This window comes from Poecilia reticulata, chromosome 2 (genome assembly GCF_904066995.2).
Source record: "Poecilia reticulata chromosome 2, P_reticulata-male-v2, whole genome shotgun sequence".
Classification (NCBI taxonomy): Eukaryota; Metazoa; Chordata; class Actinopteri; order Cyprinodontiformes; family Poeciliidae; genus Poecilia; species Poecilia reticulata.
The window spans coordinates 17,475,847-17,495,943 of NC_088831.1; the positions used below are offsets into that span (position 1 = coordinate 17,475,847).

General features: G+C 40.6%; 3 protein-coding genes across 3 annotated transcripts in view; 1 reads left to right on the forward strand and 2 right to left on the reverse strand.

Moving 5' to 3' along the window:
• Positions 1-6,971, forward strand: part of rftn2 (raftlin family member 2) — a 29,434-nt gene extending 22,463 nt beyond the window's left edge. Inside the window, exons 3-9 of the mRNA XM_008437774.3 lie at positions 217-325; positions 439-607; positions 1,213-1,431; positions 3,042-3,148; positions 4,039-4,142; positions 4,248-4,329; positions 4,850-6,971. Coding sequence (XP_008435996.2) covers positions 217-325; positions 439-607; positions 1,213-1,431; positions 3,042-3,148; positions 4,039-4,142; positions 4,248-4,329; positions 4,850-5,056 — 997 coding nt within the window. The 3' untranslated portion in view covers positions 5,057-6,971. The remainder of the gene's footprint in view (positions 1-216; positions 326-438; positions 608-1,212; positions 1,432-3,041; positions 3,149-4,038; positions 4,143-4,247; positions 4,330-4,849) is intronic.
• Positions 6,972-8,080: 1,109 nt separating this feature from the next.
• mob4 (MOB family member 4, phocein) lies at positions 8,081-14,448 on the reverse strand. The gene is made up of 8 exons (XM_008437744.3): positions 14,295-14,448; positions 13,661-13,723; positions 13,135-13,235; positions 12,553-12,595; positions 12,158-12,244; positions 11,988-12,067; positions 10,674-10,785; positions 8,081-9,197 (listed from the first exon to the last, which is right to left on the reverse strand). Exons 1-8 carry the CDS (start codon positions 14,352-14,354, stop codon positions 9,063-9,065), a joined length of 681 nt encoding a protein of 226 aa, XP_008435966.1. The 5' UTR covers positions 14,355-14,448; the 3' UTR covers positions 8,081-9,062.
• Positions 14,449-15,780: 1,332 nt separating this feature from the next.
• On the reverse strand, positions 15,781-19,966 carry hspe1 (heat shock 10 protein 1). Its single transcript, XM_008437754.2, has 4 exons — positions 19,824-19,966; positions 17,324-17,479; positions 16,059-16,148; positions 15,781-15,979 (listed from the first exon to the last, which is right to left on the reverse strand). The coding sequence occupies exons 1-4, from the start codon at positions 19,824-19,826 to the stop codon at positions 15,929-15,931; spliced, it is 300 nt and encodes a 99-aa protein (XP_008435976.1). The 5' UTR covers positions 19,827-19,966; the 3' UTR covers positions 15,781-15,928.
• Positions 19,967-20,097: the final 131 nt, after the last annotated feature.

Below are 20,097 nucleotides of genomic sequence, written 5' to 3' on the forward strand. Positions count from 1 at the left end.
CTTACACTGCAGACAGTAACTGAATTTAATCATATTTTCAAATGTCTTGATATCTAACAAACAGTGGAAAAAATAGTACAAATAAAACAGTTATTTACCCCCACTGAATTTATCTGATCCTGTAGATTCTCAGTAGGTTCTCTCTGGGCAGGTTTTTATTTACCAAATTCTGAGTTTGACAATTTTTTTTTATTTTATTTTTTTTGGTGCTTTCAGCAACCAGATTGCGTCCACGTGCCACAGCGCGCCGGTGCTGAGGGTGGAGGAGTGGCCTTTACCCGGGGACTCGCTAACTAGCGACACGGTTCGGGCGCTGATTGACAGGGTCAGACAGCTCCTTGAACCACACCTCTGAATATTCAGCCTCAGTAAAAAAAAAAAAAAAAGCCACGGACGCTTTGGGTCTAACGTAGCTCGCGTGTGACGTGCGTCCTGCAGGTGAACAGCAGCGCACGAGGAGGCGTTCAGTTCGTTGGCTCCGTCCTGCAGCAGGTGAGCGGCGTCATCAACGGGCTCAGCCCCAGTAGAGGCTGCCGCTCCCCGCCTCGTACGCCGCCCCAAACACCGCCTGGAGACAGAGAGCAGGAGGAGCACACCTTCAGTCCAGGTTTGACCCTACCTATAGTATTTTTACTGTGGTGCTTTCGTGATAAATAAACGATAAACGTGACAACAAGAACTACTAGTTTCTGTTTGCTAGCGCAGCAATTATAGCCACACAAACACAAATACACCACTAGAAAATTATTCCCATTGGTTCTGGTCTTCTTTAGGACGCCGTTCGCATAAAGGAGTGTGATTTGCGTTGCTAAATTGCGCATTTAATTATATTTGCTCATTAATTATTTATTGATACTTTTGAACAAACAGAGCAAATAGTAAAACTAACGATGCCGAAAATATGGACAGTTTGGAGGGGTTTTAAACGTCATTAATTGGAATTTGTGGCGATAAATCAGAATTGCTATAATGCCAAAATTTATCACGATAATTGACATAAAAATGGCCACCACTAGCTGGATTTACTCTCTGTTGTTCAGCAGGGTGTTAGGGCAAAAATTAAATATCCAAAGGCAATGTAAATAAAGCAACATTTCAAACAAGTCACTAAAGAAGGATTCTTAGATTTCGAAAGAGCTCTGTTGTAATGCATGTAAAGCTTAAAGCACCTGTTCCTGCTCATAAACCCACATTTCCTGTCTGCTCCTCAAGACTTGAAGCTGCTGGTCTTCTTCCATTCCTGGCCCCCAGGCTGCGCTCCTCTGGACTCGTTGGGCTGTCAGTACCACCAGGGAGCACTTTCTATGCGGGTCTCCAGAAAGGGCCAAGTGGTCACTGCGCTGGAGGCCGACTGGCTGGAGTTGACCGCTGCTTACTACCGTAAAGGCTGGTCGCTGGTCGACTCCTTCGTGTACTGGGATACACCCAAAGGTTGGTCTGAAGCTGCACAAGCATGGAGGGATGGTGGGGTTAGCCCCCTTAGCAAAACTGTTTCAGAGAAAAGTTTCAGGTAAGTGGTGGTTCTAACAGGAATGGTGCCCTGGGCAAGCCCCTCCTTCTACCGCCCCCCAACCAATTAAAATGCAAGCAATTATCTGGGGGGGGGTTTTTGTAGCAGAAGGCAAGGAAAACTTGTAGCAAACTTGTTCAGGGCACAACCAACGTACAAAGATGTCTTTTATTTTCTTATTCCTGGGCGCCCCTTCCCTTGGTGTTGCCCTGGGCAACTGCCCACGTAGCCCACATCGAAAACACCCAATGCACCTGAGAAAAACAAAACACGCGCTCATTCAAAAATCTACATTTCACTGTTTTGTGGACCTCTAGCTTCTTTTTATTCTGGGTTTAGGACAGGGTCTGTATTTAATCTGTGATAATCCCGTCCAGACTTTTTCCGTATTCTAGATTTTAACTGATTTAAATTTGTCCAGTCGCCAGAAAAGGCCACACTGTTGAATCAGCAGTGTGTTGTCATGATTTGAACCCAAGTAAGGATCAAGTTAAGGAAGAGAACTGATGAGAGCTTGGTGGGTCCAGTTTTTTATTGTTCTCAGGAGGCCTTTTCATTAAATGAAAGCATAAAATGGACGCCGTAGCTGCTTCCATGCATGCATCGGATTCCTGACATACTCTGGAGTCGTTCCAGAGGAGTGCTTCCTGGGAAGGCGAATGTTTTAATCATCTGCATGTTAGTTGGGAACTTTTCCCAGCCCCTGTAGCCTGCTGGAAGCCTTGATGACTGCTGCAAAGCTTTTGGGATCTCTGCTACTGTTCAGGTGGGAGAGGCTGCCCCTCTGCTGCTCCTGGACACGTCCTTGTTTGGACCCAAGAGGTCAGGATGTTATTTATTTATTTACTGGCTTCACAGGGGTGAGCGTTGCATCTGGTGTATGATGCAAATGTCAGCTGTTCGGCACAAGCAACAGGAAGTGAGGTCGTTGAGGTCTGGAGGACGCTCCAATTTTAGATCCAGTAGGGGAGAGAGAGGAGACAAAACAGGAAGTGGCTGATTTTTGTGTGTAGGAATCTGGAAGGAATGGGAAAGAAACGGGTTGATGGGACTTCCTGAGCCTCTGTTGGCTCAAACACACGCACACACACACACACACACACACAGAGGCTCTCTGTACTTATTATAAACACATGGAACATTTTTAACAACTTTGTTTTAAAGCTGTAGCATGTAACTTTTATAAAAGAAAAAATGTAACCTAGTTAGATATTTGCAGTAGATGAATGGAACAAACCTTTATTAGATCCCCTCATTTCAAACACACTCATGGGAGCTGTCAACCTATTTCTAATAACTGGGTCATTTTAACTCATCACACTCAGCTACACTTATTTGAGGTTCATCCACTGCTAACAATAACACGTCTTGTGTTTACTGCAGTCAGAGCTCCCCCTGGTGGGGAATCAGTGGAGCAAATCATCAAAACCCAAAGTTGAGGTGTGTGTGTGTGTGTGTGTGTGTGTGTGTGTGTGTGTGTGTGTGTGTGTGTGTGTGTGTGTGTGTGTGTGTGTGTGTGTGTGTGTTGCAGGCGAGCCGGTTCCCAGATCTCTGGAGGGACTGTTTGTGTACGAGGAGCGGAGCACCTCCCCTCCCCCTAACGACACCATCGTGGTGGAGCAGTGGACCGTCACCGAGGTGGGTCACTCCAGAGGTCACGGCTCCACCCTGAAATGTGACCTTTAAGGGCTCACAGGTTGTGTTTTCCTGGTTCACTCCAGAACCATCTGGAACAAGTTTTTTTTTATTGTTAAACAAGAGTAATGTGGTGTGTGTTTATGTTCACCCCAGTCAATATGACACCCCTAAATAAAATCCAGAACAACAAACTGCCTTCAAAAGTCACCTAACAAAATCCTCTGGCCCCAAGCTAATGATTTTTAAAGGTGGACATTTTGATGTTTCAAAAACCATCCAATGGTTGCTTCTGGATAAAATAAATATCGTCTTGCAACAGAAAATGAACTTGTATGTCCATTTTCACTTCCTGTAAACAATTCAGCCAATTATCCAATCAGAACGATGAACATCAGAAACAATGTTTTCCTGAATTTCCCCTTTGTGAGACAAGATTATCTTATATCACCATCTTCACCAAATTATTTTAACTTGTATAAGATTACATTTTATATTAAAATAACCAATTTTAAAATATATGATTTATTGGAATCAATAAACTCCAGTTGTGTTAAAGGGATTTGGATGGAACAATGTATATTTATGCATCAGAGTGGCCTAGTCAAAGTTTGTGCAAAGGCAAAGCTGGCAGAGACATACCTCAGAAAGACTTCTAATCGGAAAATGCAGCAAAATGTGACTCTACAAAGAATTCACTTAGAGGAACCGATTATTGATGCACACCACACTTTTCAGATTTTCCCCTGTTAAAATCTTAATTATTTCTGCTTTACCTTCACCTATCAGACCGTAGCACAGAGAGCAACTTGTGACACATAAAAATGAAATGAAGAGTTCTGTGCGTTCAGCTACAGATTCATCTGTAAGTGTTGGGTCTGCGGTGTGTTCAGGGCCCTGACGTGAAAACGGACTACGGGCCGCTGCTCCACACCCTGGCTGAGTTTGGTTGGCTGCTCACCTGCGTGCTGCCCACCCCCATCATTCGACATGACAGGTGGATACAAAGTGGGTTGTTGCATGGCGTTCATGTGAGGTACTGCTGTTTGCTAACGCGTTTTGTTTTTCCGTCACGCTGATCCTGCTGCCGCGCGGCGAGCAGCGACGGGAACCTGGCCACAAAGCAGGTGGTGTTCCTGCAGAGGCCGATCAGGACCTCCACACCCGGATATCCAAAGAACAAGGTGGGACAAAACGAGAGCCCTCAACGTTCTCAGACGTAACAAAACAAGCGCAATTATATACATTTGAAAGATTTAGCGTTTTTGTCCTTTCTCTTTCGGTTACTCCGGCTCCCTGTCCCTGGCCATATGGAAATTAGTGTGTTTCACAAAACTGCTGGAAACACTTTTTTCATATTACATGAGTCATGTGATCAACAACTTGATGTTACCACTGGCAGAAATGACAAGAAGACGACAGGAAGTGGCAAGCGGGTTGATGGGTCGGGATGTTTTTTAACAACTTATAGCATGGAATTTAAATTGCGTTTTGTATTTAGTGGAATTTGGCAATTGCAAAATTGTGTTTCCTTTACATTAGTGGAATATCAGCAAAGTTTTGCGCACATTTGTAATGGAAACGCCGCTAATGTTTGAGTGGATCTCATCACCGTGAAACTCGTCATTTCACCATAGGAATCAGTTTTGAGGCGGATCAGTTTCCTGTTGTTTCTTGACGCTCCTCTTCCTCTCGCCTCCACAGACGGTCTCGGCGCACAGCGACGTGTCGAGTCGCTCGGTGAGCCGCGCGGTCAGCAGCTCCGCCCCCACAGAGGACCTCTCCCCCGCCGCGGGCGGAGGCATCGGGGGCTTCCCGGTGTTCGGAGGCGGTTACTCCGGCTCCCTGTCCCACCTGGAGGAAGGGGGCTTTGAGCAGGAGGAGGGGAAGGCCGAGGTCACCTGCATGTGAGCAGGAAAGAAGCTAACTCAGCACTTTTTGGCCTGATTTTTTTTATTAAAGCCATAATATTAAGAAGGAACAAGGAGCTGCATCATCACTTTATGACTTATTTTTGATCTGACGGCGAAAGAAGGGAAAGCTGCTCCACTGTTCAGACCTGAACTTCTTCATCATCAGATTTCATCTCCATCTTTACTGCTCAGTATTTTTTACAGAGATCCTTCAGTCTGGTGCCTGAAACACAAATAACTGTTCAGATGACTTTTACACGGTACTGCTGCAGTGGAACAATTTTTAATTTTATTTTTAATCCAAGGTATTGTTATTAAAGTGGCTGTTATGGTTTAAGCAGGGATTTTGCAGATGTCAGTGCTGTAAGGCATCTATTGCTGTTGTGATCCACTTGAAGATTAGAGAGAAATGGAGCTGCAGAAGGCTGGAAAACAATCGTTCATGTTGCAGAAATGCTGAAGTGTTCGTGCTCTGCTCACGCTTCATATGAGAAGCCTAAGTTAGACTTTGTGCAAGTATTCATACCATTGGAACTTTGTACATTTTCTTCTAAAAGAACAGAGTGGGGATGTTGTTGTAGATCAACACATTTGTCAAGTGGAGGATCAATGAACTAGATGGTTTTTATGTGTAAAACTTTAAAAGGAATTAATTATTTTCCTTTAATTTCACAATGTTATAATTTGTGTTGATCTTTTGGAGAAAAAAATATCCCAATAAAACACACCAGTACTTGACCTTGTACATTACTACAAGGTTTGTAGTCATAACATGACAAAAATGAAAAAAAAAAAAAGTTTCAGGAGGTGTGAATACTTTTGCGATTTGCTTTAAGCTTTTTTTTTTTTTTTTGAGAACGAGTAAAATGGACTTATGAAAGAACAAATAGCGTCAGCTTCCACACTCAAAATGTCAGTAGTGTCCCAGCTTTTCCTTTTTTTCCCCAAGAACTTCTACATTAATTTCTGTCACTGTTGATGCTTTTATTGTGTAATGTACATGTGCATTCTTACGGAAGTTGAGAGAGGACGTTTTCAGCATATGGTTTTTTTCCCCAATGGTTTTCTTGAGATTTCTATTTTCCACATGTACTTTTCCCCCATTGTTTTCTCACAAGTTAATCTGGATATCACAAGATGACTGGAGTCTGTTAAACCTGATTTCATTCTTCAAAAGCGTGTCACCAATGAATGGATTTGAAGGACAACTCGCTATTTTGAGAAAAACATTGGGAAAAGCATATGCAGAAAATGGCCGCTCTCGGCTTCTGTACTCTTATAATCAAAGATTAACCATAATCCCACCTATCAACAAGTGTTCATACACGCACTTCATCTTTAATTCTTATCCTCCGATTTGCAGTGACCACTGTGGTCAGCAGGTGGCAGCATTGAGAAAACTAACTACAGCATGATGTTGGTCTCCATCTGGGAAAAATGCAAACTAAATGTTTTTTTACATTTTCTTTGTGTTTCTGTTATTTACTGCAGAACAAAGACTTTTCCCAAGTTTCAAAGGTTTTTATTAGATAATATATTAAAACGCATGAGACAAAGTCCCACAGCTCTCTCTGAATGTGTTGGCCTCTTCTCCGCCTGCTGTTGGCGGCAGCAACTTTTACAGGCAAGCTTCTTCACACAATATGATTTTATCAGGATTCTTCACTGTCACCAAGACACAAGTCATGGTAGCTTCCAGCTGTTCTCTGATCTTCCAGTCAGTCAAATAGAACTGCAGTAGTCCACTCTTTCACTTAGTTTCTGTCTGTCCCTGAGGCTTTTCTTGGACAATAATGTATTTGTTCCTGTTCCATCACAGAGTCAAATGTTTATGCAGCTCTCTGCATGCAGTCACATCTGCAGCAGCTGAACGTTTGATCAGGATGATTCATTAAAGATCATTTCACATTTTCTCATTCTAGCACAAATATTTTATATCGAAAAACATTTTTTAAAAAAAGTTAAAAGGTATCGAAAGACTATCAAAAACAGACTTTAACCTCAAGGGAAGTTTGTAAACTGAATCTAGATTTTTTTTTTGCCAACTTCATGTTCTACTGATGGTAGATAAGTTACTCACTAAAGCTGCTGTTCTTTTTTTCTTATTTAGCTGTAAAACTACAGAAGAGTTGGGATGTTGTGGTAGAGCAACATATTAATTGAATTGACCATTTTAAAATTGCAGAGCACCCCTCCCTACCACTCCCCCACTCAGCTCCTTCAGACTAGCCAGCAGCAATTAGCAGACACCTGGTGGAGCTGCCCTTTTCCTGAGATTATAGGACAGGGGTGGGCAATCCTGGTCCTGGAGGGCCGGTGTCCTGCAGCTCTTGGACGTCTCCCTGGTCCAACACACTTGAATCCAATAGTTGAATCACCTCCTCTGTGCAGGCAGGTACTCCAGAGTCCTGCTAACGACCTCCTTATTTGACTCAGGTGTGTTGAAGTTGAGACGGATCTAAAAGTTTCTGGAGACCGGCCCTCCAGGCCGAGAGTTGCCCATCCTCTGTTATAGAATCTACTTCTCAGAGCAACGATGGTAAAAATGTTGTTAAAGGGTTAATCGAGAAGCCATGTTGTGATGACTTCCTGAAGGCGGAGTTTCAGAAAGAGCAGTTTTTAAAGAGACAGAGGCCCAATTTCAAGGTAAATTACAAAGTCAAATTTCCTTCAAGTCATATTTGATGTATACATCATTTTTATAAAAAAGTAATGTAGGTACTTTATTGTGCTATAAAATGGCACAATGTGGCTGGAAAACATGACACTACTTTCATCACATCTAGTTTCACCCTCAAGTAAATTTTTACTTTTCCGTTTTAGCCAAACTGATATTTAACTTCATAACGTAGATAAGTCTCCTTCTCACTAAAGCCGTTTCTCTCCAGGTTTACGGCAAAGTGAGACTCACAAAATAGCATCTTAAAGGGACATTTAGAAACCTTTTGGTCAGTCCATGAACATCCTTGTGACGTTTGCTGAATCGAGTGGTGCATCAGTAAACAGCCTCCACACAACTATATGAATAATAGGTCTTTTTTTTTTATTAACAGACATCATGAAAATGTCAACAGTAACAAAATTTTTAGTCCATTTAAAAAACAAACAAGTGGGTTGGACTGAAGAGACTCCTCCCACACAATAACTTAATGAGGAAGAGGGTTAAAGAAGGCAGGAAGTGGGTTGTGCTCTGACACATCATGTAGCCAATACTCTCCCTCCTTCAGCACGGCGCTCACTTCCAACCTGGCCAGGACAGGTTCTGCTGCTGCTCCCGCTAACAAATACTAGCCGCATGGTGTGCGTCATAAAGCAGGATCAGAGTCCGACGAGAAGGAACATCTCACTGCTAGATCACAGGACAGAGCTAAAGGTGAAGGTTCGGTTACTACCACACAAGCATCACACCTACGTTTTTATTTATTTCCGTTTCATTAGGACAACCCCGACCCAAAGCAGGAAGGTCAGCAACACAGGCGAAGAGAAGCATGATGTGGGGGGGTATATACAGGGGAAAAGCGGGGCGGGTCATAACTGAGGCAAACCCACCATGTCCACAGCGAGCCACTGGTCAGTGGGAGGCGTCAGGCGGCTAAAATCAAGAGCTACAACTTTAGGACTAGTACTGTGCTGCCGGGGGATAAACAAAACGAAAATACGGTTCAATGTTTTGTAAAAACCCATAAAAAATCTTGTGTCAAAGGTCAAAAGAGAACCTGATATAGTGATGGGGGGAAGAAGAGGGGTTTGCTATGGACAAAGTGGGTGGGAACGGTGAGGAGAAAGTGACCTTGTTGATGTTACCCTGCAGGCTGCTGAGCCCGGCTCCTGCTAGCTTTACTTCCTCAGATACAGACAGAAGAGTGAAGGGGACGGGGGGACGTGGACAGTGTCTCCATACACTGTAGTGTGTCTATACATATATTCAGATATATTTATGCAGAATGAGTGCGCCTCCTCTGTACTGTATAGATATAGAGCTGTGCGCGGCGGCGGTCACGGCGTTAGGCCTCGCTCTCGCCGGCCGATGAGGTGTTCTGGACTTCCTCCTCCAGGATGGGCACTATCAGGTTGTCCTTGGACATCAGGTTGTACTTCATCACGAAGCGTGTGAACCGGTGACACAGGAACGTCTCGTTCTGCATGCGGACAAACACAAACACACACAATTGCTTTGGTTTAAAGAGCGAAGCAATTTCAGAAAATCAGACTAGATTTCTCTTGCTTTAGGTCAGTTGGGTGACCAACATTATGGTCCATTGATTACAGGGCGGAAAGTAACGACTATTTTAGTAATCTATTGCATCGATTGTTTGGACGATTAATCGGATTAGAACATGGCAAATTCTTCAGATTTTCATTTAACCACGTGAGCCTTTTTTTTTTCAAAACAATATTTGAAATACATTAAAATATGCAAATAATTCAGTTCCCTTTTTAAATAAGAAAATAAGCATTGTGTTGCCTAAAATGCAACAACACAGCATGCCTTTAGGGAATGGCTGCTCATTTGTAAGTAGATAAACTTTTGCATTAATAACTATTATTAAAAGGTGGTTAATGGAAAATTTTGTGTATATTTTCTTACAGAATTTGAACCAGGTAAAACTAAAACTTCCACTTGAGGAGTTTTAGGTAGAACATGTTTATAGACAAAGCTACGGCCCACATTTGGTCCGGCCCCCTGAACAATACCAGAGAACATTCAGATTTTTTTTTATATATTGTATTTTCCGGTTTATATGTGGATTTTTCTTCAACCACCAGGGGGCTCTTTAGCAGGAAGTGTGTCCTGTAAACTGTGGGTGTTTTGTTTTGCATGGCGCATTGCTGCCATCTGTTGGACTTTTAGGGAACTGCTTGACTTTTATGTTATTTAATCACTACGGTTGTTTGCTAGCGGCAGAGCAGATGAACACACCTGTTTGTTATGAACGCCACATTCCAAGTTTCCCTCAATGGAATATATACTAGTCAGTCCCAGTGACCGTTTCACTAACAGTTTTTGCCCATGTGCTTTCTGGGTAAAAATCAATCGAGAACCCCCCACCCCCATGATTAATTGCAATTAATCATGATTAACTTTATTTTTTTTGTGAAAATAAAGTTTTTTTTAAAGCTTCTTCTGAGAAAAGTCTACGTTGTCTTAGTGTAAACATGCTCAGGATGTCGGCTTCTTCATTAGTTTCTGACTGAGATCTTATTTTCTCTCCATGGCAACAGTGGCGTGTCCTTTCTAACACACAGCCCATGATTTGATTGGGCATTGACCAAAATGTGTTGGGATAAAAGCAGAGACTTTAAACTGGTAATCCTAATCAGCGGTAATCCTTTCAGATGGGGATTATTAGTCTGAGTTAGTATTAGATCTGATCACAATCAGCCAGTCCTGCCTGTACTGGAACCACTGAGAAAAAAAACAAAAAACAATACACTCACTGACAATAAGATGATCTTATTGGTCATGTTACATGACCTGAACTAAGATCAGATGTTCCACCTTTATGAGATGTATCATATTGACAAATGAAACCAGGCGGGAGGACTTGCAGACTGAGTATAAAAAGCAACTGTATAAATGAGTCACCAAGAGCAGGTCAGTCATTAACGCTCACCTCATACTTATCGAATATCTGACGATGATGGAAGTAGGCATGAGAGAATATCCTATAGATGCGGCGACAGACGGAGCCCAGCTTGGCCACTGATGACTCCTTGATGCTCACCCTGCAGCACAAAGCCGACATGATGAGAAGGAAGAAAAACTTGAGGAAAACTCTCGACCCAGCAGAGGACCTCCATGTGCTTCACAGAACCACATTTTATAGTAACTCGTTTCTCACACTTCCAGTAGTCAAAAAAAATGTTTTTCTTAGCAAATTTTCAATGTACTTTTAGACTTTTTTCAAAGAAAGAGAAACATTTTTATTAGTAGATTATTTTTACACTAAAATATTTCTTATGAATATTTTCCCTTTAGGACAGAGGCTGAAAAACTAACAATGTTTATGACCTGAGGAAAGGCTCCTGACTGGTGAAAATGCTAGAAAATATTTCTTCACTTTACAGGAAGTAGCGATGCTCCGTTTGCAGATTTCTGGCCCATCACCCGTTTGTAAAAATCCTGACCTGCCAAAATCAATTTTGGCCACTACCAATTTTTTTGTCAGAAAAGTCAGTATTGGGGTGCAGTTGTAAGTCTTATTGGTGCCCCCCTAACAGGAAGCTTCAGATCTGGTGTAGAAAAGGTGTGAAAAGAAGCTTAAAGGGGCAGCATTGTGTGTTTTCCAGCCACATTGTGCCATTTTGTAGCCCAACTAAGTGACTATGTTACCTTCAGTTGTTATGTAAATGTTGCATATATCAAATACGGCTTAAGAAAAATTAAGACTTTGTAATTTAACGCCTTTAAATTGAGTCTCTGTCTCTCCAAGAAGCTCCTGCTCTTTCTGAAACTCCTTCAGGAAGTCATCACAACATGGCTCCTCTATTAACCCTTTAACAACGTCTTTACCAGTGTTTCACTGAGAAGTAGCTCTTATAACGAGTTCAGCAGGTTCTTTCTCAGTTCTACCAGGTGTTTGCTAATTGCTGCTGGCTAGTCTGAAGGAGCTGAGAGGGGGGAGTCAATTTTTCATAGACCTACCATACCTACTGAAATGAAGGTAGGGTAAAAAGCCTTAAAACAAATGTGTCTTTTATTGCAGTAGTTTAACTGTGACACTGAAACTTAATCACAAACACAACTTGTATCTCCATTTTTAACCCTGTGCTTTGTTTAGATGAGATTAAGGTAGAGTTTTTCTGGATTGAGCATGAAGCAAAGGACAACCAGAATAAATGCTCAAAATAAATGTTGAATTTTCTGTAATGTCGCTGGCCTTAATACACACAACACCTTTATATACATCAACATGTAAACAACTGACCTGCTGGGAAAATATTTGTTGCTATTGAGAAGACAGGCAGCTCCGTCCAGCGTGTGCCTGGTGTAGTCAATGGCAGGGCACTGCGATGGCGGCAATACACAAGCAAAACACACACCGTCAATGAGAGCAACTTCTCCACGCAGTCAAACAAATGATTCACTAGGACTCACCTCTTTGGGCGTCTTGTGGGCGGCACATAAGAAGATCCACTGCTCTGTGGCTGTCATCTGGGTGCAGGTGTCAGGGTGGCACTCACTCTGCAGGCAAGAACACCAGCGGTACATGTGAGGACAGATGTTTCACAGCGGAAAACATTTATTTGGTCTTTCTGGCATAAAATAACAGCAGCGATCGTCTTTGAACTCGTGTCGAATGGCTAAGGAGAGTCTTCAGCCTGTTAGTGTTCACTCATTAGGACTGATTAAACCTGTGATTAAAAGGTTCACAGTTCTTCCTGATGAAATGAAGCAGCGAGAAAATAAAAACAATAAGTCTAACAAACTGTTCCACACATTGAGCCTTAAACTAAATATTTAAAAACTGTAAGGAAAAAGCAAAAACTCACCTGCAGTTTTACAGCAAGTCCATTAAGTTCCAGACAGAACTGCCTGCAAAAGGATCAAATCAGAACATAAAGAAGAAACAAAAACAACAACTGTAAATGTTTGGAAATTTGTAATTCAGTTTCACCCTCGTCGTATAAAAACAGAACATTCACTATACTGGAAAGTGATTGTTTTTTCTACAATAACTGATAGCAAATAATTTAACTGCCATGCATTTAGATTCTTTATACCTTTATGACACACAGAAGGCAAAGAGGTGAAAAGGCATTAAGACAATACAACAGAGTTGTTTTGATGTAAGCAAGAAGAAACTTTTTCAACAAAACCCATTTTTTTCCACCCAGTAGCTGCAAAGCCAATTCATTATCTTTACTGGTTATTAAGAAACAAAAGGAGAGTCAGTAACACTTTTTAATTCTTTTCTTTAAAGCAAAACTTGTAGAATCATCATTGTATAATCGTCATCGTGTGAGTTATTGTGTGACTTTAATCACACGATAACTCATGAAAAGGACAGACTTAGACACCAGTCTAAACAAAACAGCGACTAAGCATGAGGCTAAAGCAGACGCTTTGTTTACCTGAGGTGCTCATACTTCCAGACGCCTTCGTCCTGACCCTCAGGAGGCTCCAGGATTTTGTCAATGTTGGAGCAGTCGGACCTTATGTTCTGCTGGATGTACTGAAAATAAAAAGACAACAAACATAGTAACAAAAAAGGGAACGTGGATCAAAGAAGTCAGTCTTTGTTGCGTTTGTTTAGCTCTGCTACTTGGACTAGCTGTACTCTCAACACTTGCACCATCCTTAAGAAATATAACAAGAATCCAACCGATCTAGATTTAAGCTCAAACATTGAATGGGTTTGTTTTTAACCAAGACAAGAACAAATCGTGTACATTCAGCACAAAATCTGAATACTTAGTGAAATATTTCTGAAGTTTATTTGTATTTTAGTTTGTTTGTGTTACCATGAATCCATGCTTGTATGATTTTTATTCATATATCATTGAGAGGTTTCGTGTAGTACACACTGTTCTGAACTCCGTATCATTTCATTACTCAGTAAAAGTTAATATTCAGGATAACACATCAACAGCTACACACCTGTTGAACAGCTAGCGTACTGTCCATCTCCTCAAATGATTCATCTGGCCAGTTGTAGAAATCCTATAAGAGAAAGGAGGACAAATCTCAGGGCTAACAGCTAGCATTGTGGCACAAGTTAATAAATCACAGCGCTAGCCACTAGAGCTAAGTGTCAAACTGATAAATGTCAAAGAGTTAACATTTTCCGGCACAACACGTTTTGACCAAAGGTTGCCGGGTGAGTTTTCACTCTTCCTTGAAGCTGCTTTGCTAGTTAACCTGACAACGTAAACAAGGTCGTGACTACTTCCTGTAAAGGTAAAACGAAAGTCACGATTGTGTTTTTAGGAGATTGGCTATAAACGTCCTTTGCCGCAATACATCATTAGTTACATAAAGCGGTGACTCTAAATTCAAATTCAAGACAAAAGAAGTAAAATAGGAACTCTTTTAGAGAGCCCTTCATCCCAGCAATTAGACGGTGTAAAAAGCTAACTACTGCTAGCTGTGCATTCCGATGACAAGCCCCTCTGAGTCGATGTTTTGGACCGAGCTGTCGATGGAAAGAGGTGGGAAGAAACTGCGTGGCTGTCCGGAGATAACTCAGCCCGTCGTGTGGGGTCTATGTGGTTCCACCGGAGCTGAAACCAACCTTAGCCTTGGTTCCAGGCCGATTCCTCCTGAGAACTGCAGCTCCCTCCGCCATGACCATCTCGACAGAATACCCGGATGTTCGTCAGCGGCGACGTTGTCGCGAGGAAAGCGGAAGCGTTTCACTCAAGGGCGGGCGTGATGGAGCTCCAGATTTAAAAACTGAGCGCAAAAGTGAATGGATGGGTTTATTAAGTGTAAAGGATAATAATAGAATACAGTATATCTTAAATTATCTGTGGAAAACATGCAACACAAACAAATGGAAAAATGCCTCCATAAAAATTGTCCTAAATAAAGAATATAGACTATTTCCAGTCTTCTTTAAAGTCCTGCAGTAGGTTATTTCAGAGCATCTATGAAATTATTCAGAAAATGATCACCACTTGCATCCTTTGCAGTTTGGGTTTAGAAATAATTAGCATAATCTGCTACCTGCATTCTTTAAGTCACTCGATAATGAAAATATAGTGAGTTTTTTTGTTTGTTTTTAAATTAACTAATTAGATCCTAATTTTAAAACCCTCAAAACATAATCTGCCCAAGAGCTGATTATAATCGTTCATCTGATCTCTAAAAGACAGAGAACAGTACACAGTAACTGATCATTTCAAGTCTTCACATAAAAAAAACATTTTAGTTTCCCTGCTTTTTAGTTCTTGTAATAAATCTTCCAGATGTGTATTAGGATTGTTGGTCTTCCATGTTGCCGGGGAAACCAGTGATAATGTTGCAGAAAAGCTAAACCATAGTTTAGCTCCACCTAATTGTTGCTGATGGCCACTAATGAGCAGAGTTCTGCTGGTTTGTTCCTGTTAAAGGAGTTTTTCCTCTCCACTGTTGCTTCATGCATGCTCTGAACAAGGGATTAGATGTAAAAGATTACTAAATGTAGCTTTGTAGAAATCCATCTTCAAATTCAAAGACATTAAAGGTATTGTTGTGAAATCTCTATCAAAAATTCCAACTTTTGATCATGATTGATTTGTAGAAGCCATAAACAAGTAAAACACTGAAGAGGGTGAATACTTTTTGTAGGCACAGTATCAATTCTTTTCACTTCACCGTCATGTCTTATTTTTTGTTGGTCCAAAACATAAAATCATAAGAAAATACATTTAACATTTAAGTTTTGTTTTATGAGATGTGAAAAGGTTGAAGGGTTTAAATATGCCTGCAAAGTTCTGAAGAAAGGTTTCATCTTATTCAGTGAAAGGGCAGCAACAGGAGGAAGAAAAATCCGTATTTTAATGATACATTAATATTCACGGTCAAAGAAAAGTGGGAAGTTCTGGACGTTATCTGCCGTAATATTTCCAGTTTAAATAAAGCCAGGTTTATTCCAGAAATACTACTTACACCTCCAGAAACTTTCAGACAGAAAAATTTGAGTTTACTTCTTACGTTTGAATATGTGTTAAACTTGAAAACCTTAAAATGTGTGGGGAAAAAAACCCATCACACCCTCATAAAAATAATACAATAAATTAACAGTTGAGTGACTTTATTATTGTAACAAAATGCAATTAGAATTATTTACAATTTACGGGACATAAAAAAAAAGAAAAACAGACATGGATGAAATTAATTCTTCTCTGCAGCGATGATGGACTTCACACAGACTAACAACAAAACTTAGTCGACGTATTTGCCGAGAATGTCTCCGTCGCGGAACAGGAAATAGTCCTATGGGAGCAAAATATATGACAGGAAGTTAAACCCAGAAAAGCCCAAAGCGTCTGCTGTGACTGAAACGGTGCTTCACCTTTTCCTCTAGAACTACTTTAGTTCCTCCGTATTCCGGTAGCAGCACCTTCTCTCCAACCTTCACGCTAACAGGCTGCACATGGCCCTTCTGAAGACAGAAAAAAGAAGAAGATAGAATGTTACAAAAATCCCAGCCCAACTCCTCATCTAGCCCGTTTATTTCATCATGGTGGTTGTTGTTGGACATCATCCCAGATCCATCTCCGAAAATCTATCGAAACAAAAAGGCCGAATTGCATTGTACCTCTGAAATCAGTACAAATGCTCTGTAAAAAGTTACAAACGCTTTGTGTTCGTAACTTTTTATGTTGAGCAAAGATGTAGTCATTAGGTCTGCCATGTATTTATGTTATTAGGATAAAAGTACAGACAGCCAAGATTATCATTTGCTGTTGTGTGATGATTTACAATTGGAAGTAGAGAAAATAAGGAGACTCAGAAGTAAGAAACATGGCTGAAAAAGTCCAAAACGTCAAGTTGAGCCCGATAAAATACAACACTTGCACTGTCTGTGTCTTTAGGTGAAACCTTTTTAACCCTAGAGTCTCTGGATGAAGCTAACTGCATTTCTAAAGGGCCTGCAGATGACAACATAGGAAGAAACTGAACTGGCATACAGTGGACCACCGCCTATTCAGAGCTCAGTATTCACAGATTTTTCTATGGAACAGAAATCCAAAATACTTGTGTAAAATCCCCCTTTTAGTACATTTTTTTCCGTAGAGCATATCTAAGATATTCTAAGGAAAACTCAGCTTGGGAAGTTCAAATACCTAGCAGAGATGCTGTTTCACACACTACTGGCTGGTTTTTGTAAAGAAGCCAATCCAGGAGTGTCATTTCATTTACTTGGCTCTAATTGGCTATAAGAAGACTGGAGATATTAGCTTCTGATGCAGAGCTAAGATTGTTTGCACTGATGATTTAATGCATAGGTTGTTCTAATCGTTTCTAGAAGGAATCGTAAGTATTTTGGATTTTAGCATGTGGCTATCAGGGGCTAGCGGGGGTCCACTGCTCCCATCCATCTTTTCTACCTCACTTTGTGGGCCTAACTACTCACTACTCTCAGGAAGGTGTAAAAATCTGAATCTGTGGACCGAGGCAGCCTTCAGAATACAGCGTGATGATTTCAATCTACCTAAGAACAACAAAAAAGTTACATGATTAAGGTACAACAGGTACTGCATCAGATAGCAAGCTGTGTGAAACGTGGAGTAGAACTCAAACTATGGGGGAAAATGAACGGAAACAATAGATTACCTGGTTAACAGAGCCTGGGCCGACTGCCACCACCGTGGCCTGCAGTACTTTGCCCTGCGACTTCTCCGGCAGCATGATGCCTCCCTTGGTTACCGTCTCCGCTGTGAGACGCTCCACCAGAACCCGGTCAAACAGGGGGAGGAACTTCCTGAAGGCCTGTAAGAAACAGTGAGCTCCAGGTCAACCATGGATCATATGGACGGGAACTAGTTTTTCCCGTCCATATGATCCATAGATTTTTTTGTAAATCTATAACTTTTATTCAAAGTTTCATAAAAACCAACAAGGGTTTATATATATATATATACACACACACACACACACACATTATAAAAATATAATTTCAACTCACAAATCATTTTTTGAAACAATTTACAGATTCCCCAAATTCATATCCACCCAAGACAAAGTCATTAGCTGATGTTTAGAAAAATATTCAACTCAACATATAAACAGAGTTATTAAATATTTTCTTGTAACATTTTATCAAATCAAAATCAACAAAAAAAAAATTCTTACAGATCACACATTCCATTGTGCAGTAAAAACTTTGGGTTAAAAAGGCGTAGAAAAAAAGATAGTACGAGTAAATTTTCACCAAAAGTCTCAGAATTTTTTAGATTAATCTCAGAATAAATAATTTTAAAAAAAGAACTGGGAAAAACAGGTCAAAAGTCAAACATTTTCAACTTTTGAAACTCAGGATAATTTCAAAAAGTCAAAAGTTTTCTAGAAAATGTCAGGTTTCTCTAGTAAATTTCCAACTCAGAAATATCCTCGTTTTTTCTAGAAAATTTTGAGAATAAAAAAAGTACTCTTCTTTTTTTCCTGTTCTCTAACACATCCCTAATGTGCGTCATGGAAACCAATCATGCGACTACAGTTGACATCAATGATCAAAAAGCCAGCAGTAATTAAGATTGTGACTTAGTTTCTATTAAAACAGCTACTATCAGTTACACTTAACACTAGAGATGATCAAGTTTAGGTCAAGTCAGCTTTCTTACATTTGGTGAGATTTTAGGAAATGCCTTAAGAAGGGAGGATTCCAATAGTGTCTGCTGAGCTGATGATAACAGCAGATGTACCAGTGACCTTGTGTCAAGGCTTCTGGTCCCAGCGTGCTTACTGGGACGACGAGGAGGGGCAGCTAAGCTCTCTCTCTGATCTGTCGACCCTGAAACTTGGCAGGACAAGGACGGCTGGAAAACCCAACACAGTTTCTGAAAGCTTCAACGCCTCAAGCCTCTCCGGTTGGGTGGACTGCCTTCATTTTTTTTTTTTTTTTTTTTTATCAGCTGCATCAATTCAGTGACATCCCATCTAAACATACAGGAAAAGAATGAACTTTATATGAACTTTCTAGATCATTTCAGAAATAGCTGTTAGAGCTGGAAAGTCATTAGAAAAGAGTAGCTACAAAAAGAAAATTGATGACAATAACTTCCACTTAAGACATGAAGGACATGTTAACTAATTTAACCAGGACTGTGTCACAATGTACTTTTAGTTTTACTAACATCAGGACTGAGCATTTATTTATCCCAAAGTATCTGTCAGCTTCCTGATGGTTACTTACTCAATAAGTTTTAAATTTAGAACTTTGCAGTAAAATAAAGAAGTGCTCTTAGGAATTCTACAGAGACCATTCCTATGGCTTCAACTTTTTCCTGGTATGCCAGGAAGAGCGCTGGAGTGACTGGAATTTTCTCTGGCTGTTCAGTATATTTTTGAAGGCTTTTGGTTTATAATAAAAGCAGTCGGACTATTTGTGTTTTAAATCTTTGAAAACATACTTTATATCATGATATTGCGTCATTTTTACAAAATATCCCCATATCAAAACCAGTCCATGCCAGACATCCACCATTTACTTTTATTTTTTAACAAAACTAGACAATAAGTTAGCAACTAGGACAGTATTACTGCTTTTAAATAAGATTTTTCGTACACGTTCTTTCGCTGAAAAGAGACTGGACTCACTACATCACTTTGAAGTGATGAAAAACGATAGCAAGAGCCACAGTTGTGCTGGTCTCCTACTACACAGTTTTAGGGATCAGTTCCGGAGAGTTTTTGTCTGCTGCAGTGAAGTTTCACCAACCCGAAGGTCGCGGGTTCGATCCCTACAACTTCACACACAAATGTATTACGCTGAATAGAGTTTGCATAGATAAAAGCTATTTCAATTACTAAAAATTATTATGTCTTACAGCAGCTGCATATCTTCAATAATCCTGTTTTTTCTTGCTGTTATTTCTTTCTTAAACCTATTCACGAAAATATAAGGTAAATGTGCGGTTGAGCCCCCCCACACACACACACACACTGTTCTCAGCAGCGTGACCTTGTGAATGAAAATTAGCTTACACAACGCTAGCTGACGCCTCGATGCAGAGAAAATAAAAACCTTACAGAGTACAACCGGTTCCCTGCCTCTCTATCAAAACCCTGAGCACCCAGCTGTAGCTATCTCCAACTATTAGATGCTGTTTCTTACCATTTTTTTGTGAGAGAGTCTGTCTGGAGCTGCACTGCAGTCAACGAGTGTGGAAATGAGATTCTCCTGTACTCCCTCCACGTGAGGAAATCTCCAGAAGGCGCATGCGCACTACCTCACTGAACTAGACGTGGCTCACAGAAAGTTCTAGCACAACCGGGGACGATTTAAAAAAAACTGTTTTGTTGTTAAATTCTATATTTTCTTAAGTTAAAATGCGCATTAACGATTTTAAATTATTTTAACTTAATTTATTTAATAAAAATATCATGTG

What these genes read in the sequence shown, in the direction of transcription:
- hspe1 (XM_008437754.2), bottom strand. An exon ending in GCCCAGGCTCTGTTAACCAG is followed by an intron (nt 16,149 to 17,323) that starts GTAATCTATTGT and finishes TTCTGTCTTCAG; the next exon opens with AAGGGCCATGTGCAGCCTGT. An exon ending in AAGTAGTTCTAGAGGAAAAG is followed by an intron (nt 15,980 to 16,058) that starts GTGAAGCACCGT and finishes TTGCTCCCATAG; the next exon opens with GACTATTTCCTGTTCCGCGA.
- mob4 (XM_008437744.3), bottom strand. Translation starts at nt 14,354, where the DNA reads ATGGTCATGGCGGAGGGAGCTGCAGTTCTCAGGAGGAATCGGCCTGGA. An exon ending in GTACGCTAGCTGTTCAACAG is followed by an intron (nt 13,236 to 13,660) that starts GTGTGTAGCTGT and finishes TTTTATTTTCAG; the next exon opens with TACATCCAGCAGAACATAAG. An exon ending in CCCACAAGACGCCCAAAGAG is followed by an intron (nt 12,068 to 12,157) that starts GTGAGTCCTAGT and finishes CCGCCATCGCAG; the next exon opens with TGCCCTGCCATTGACTACAC.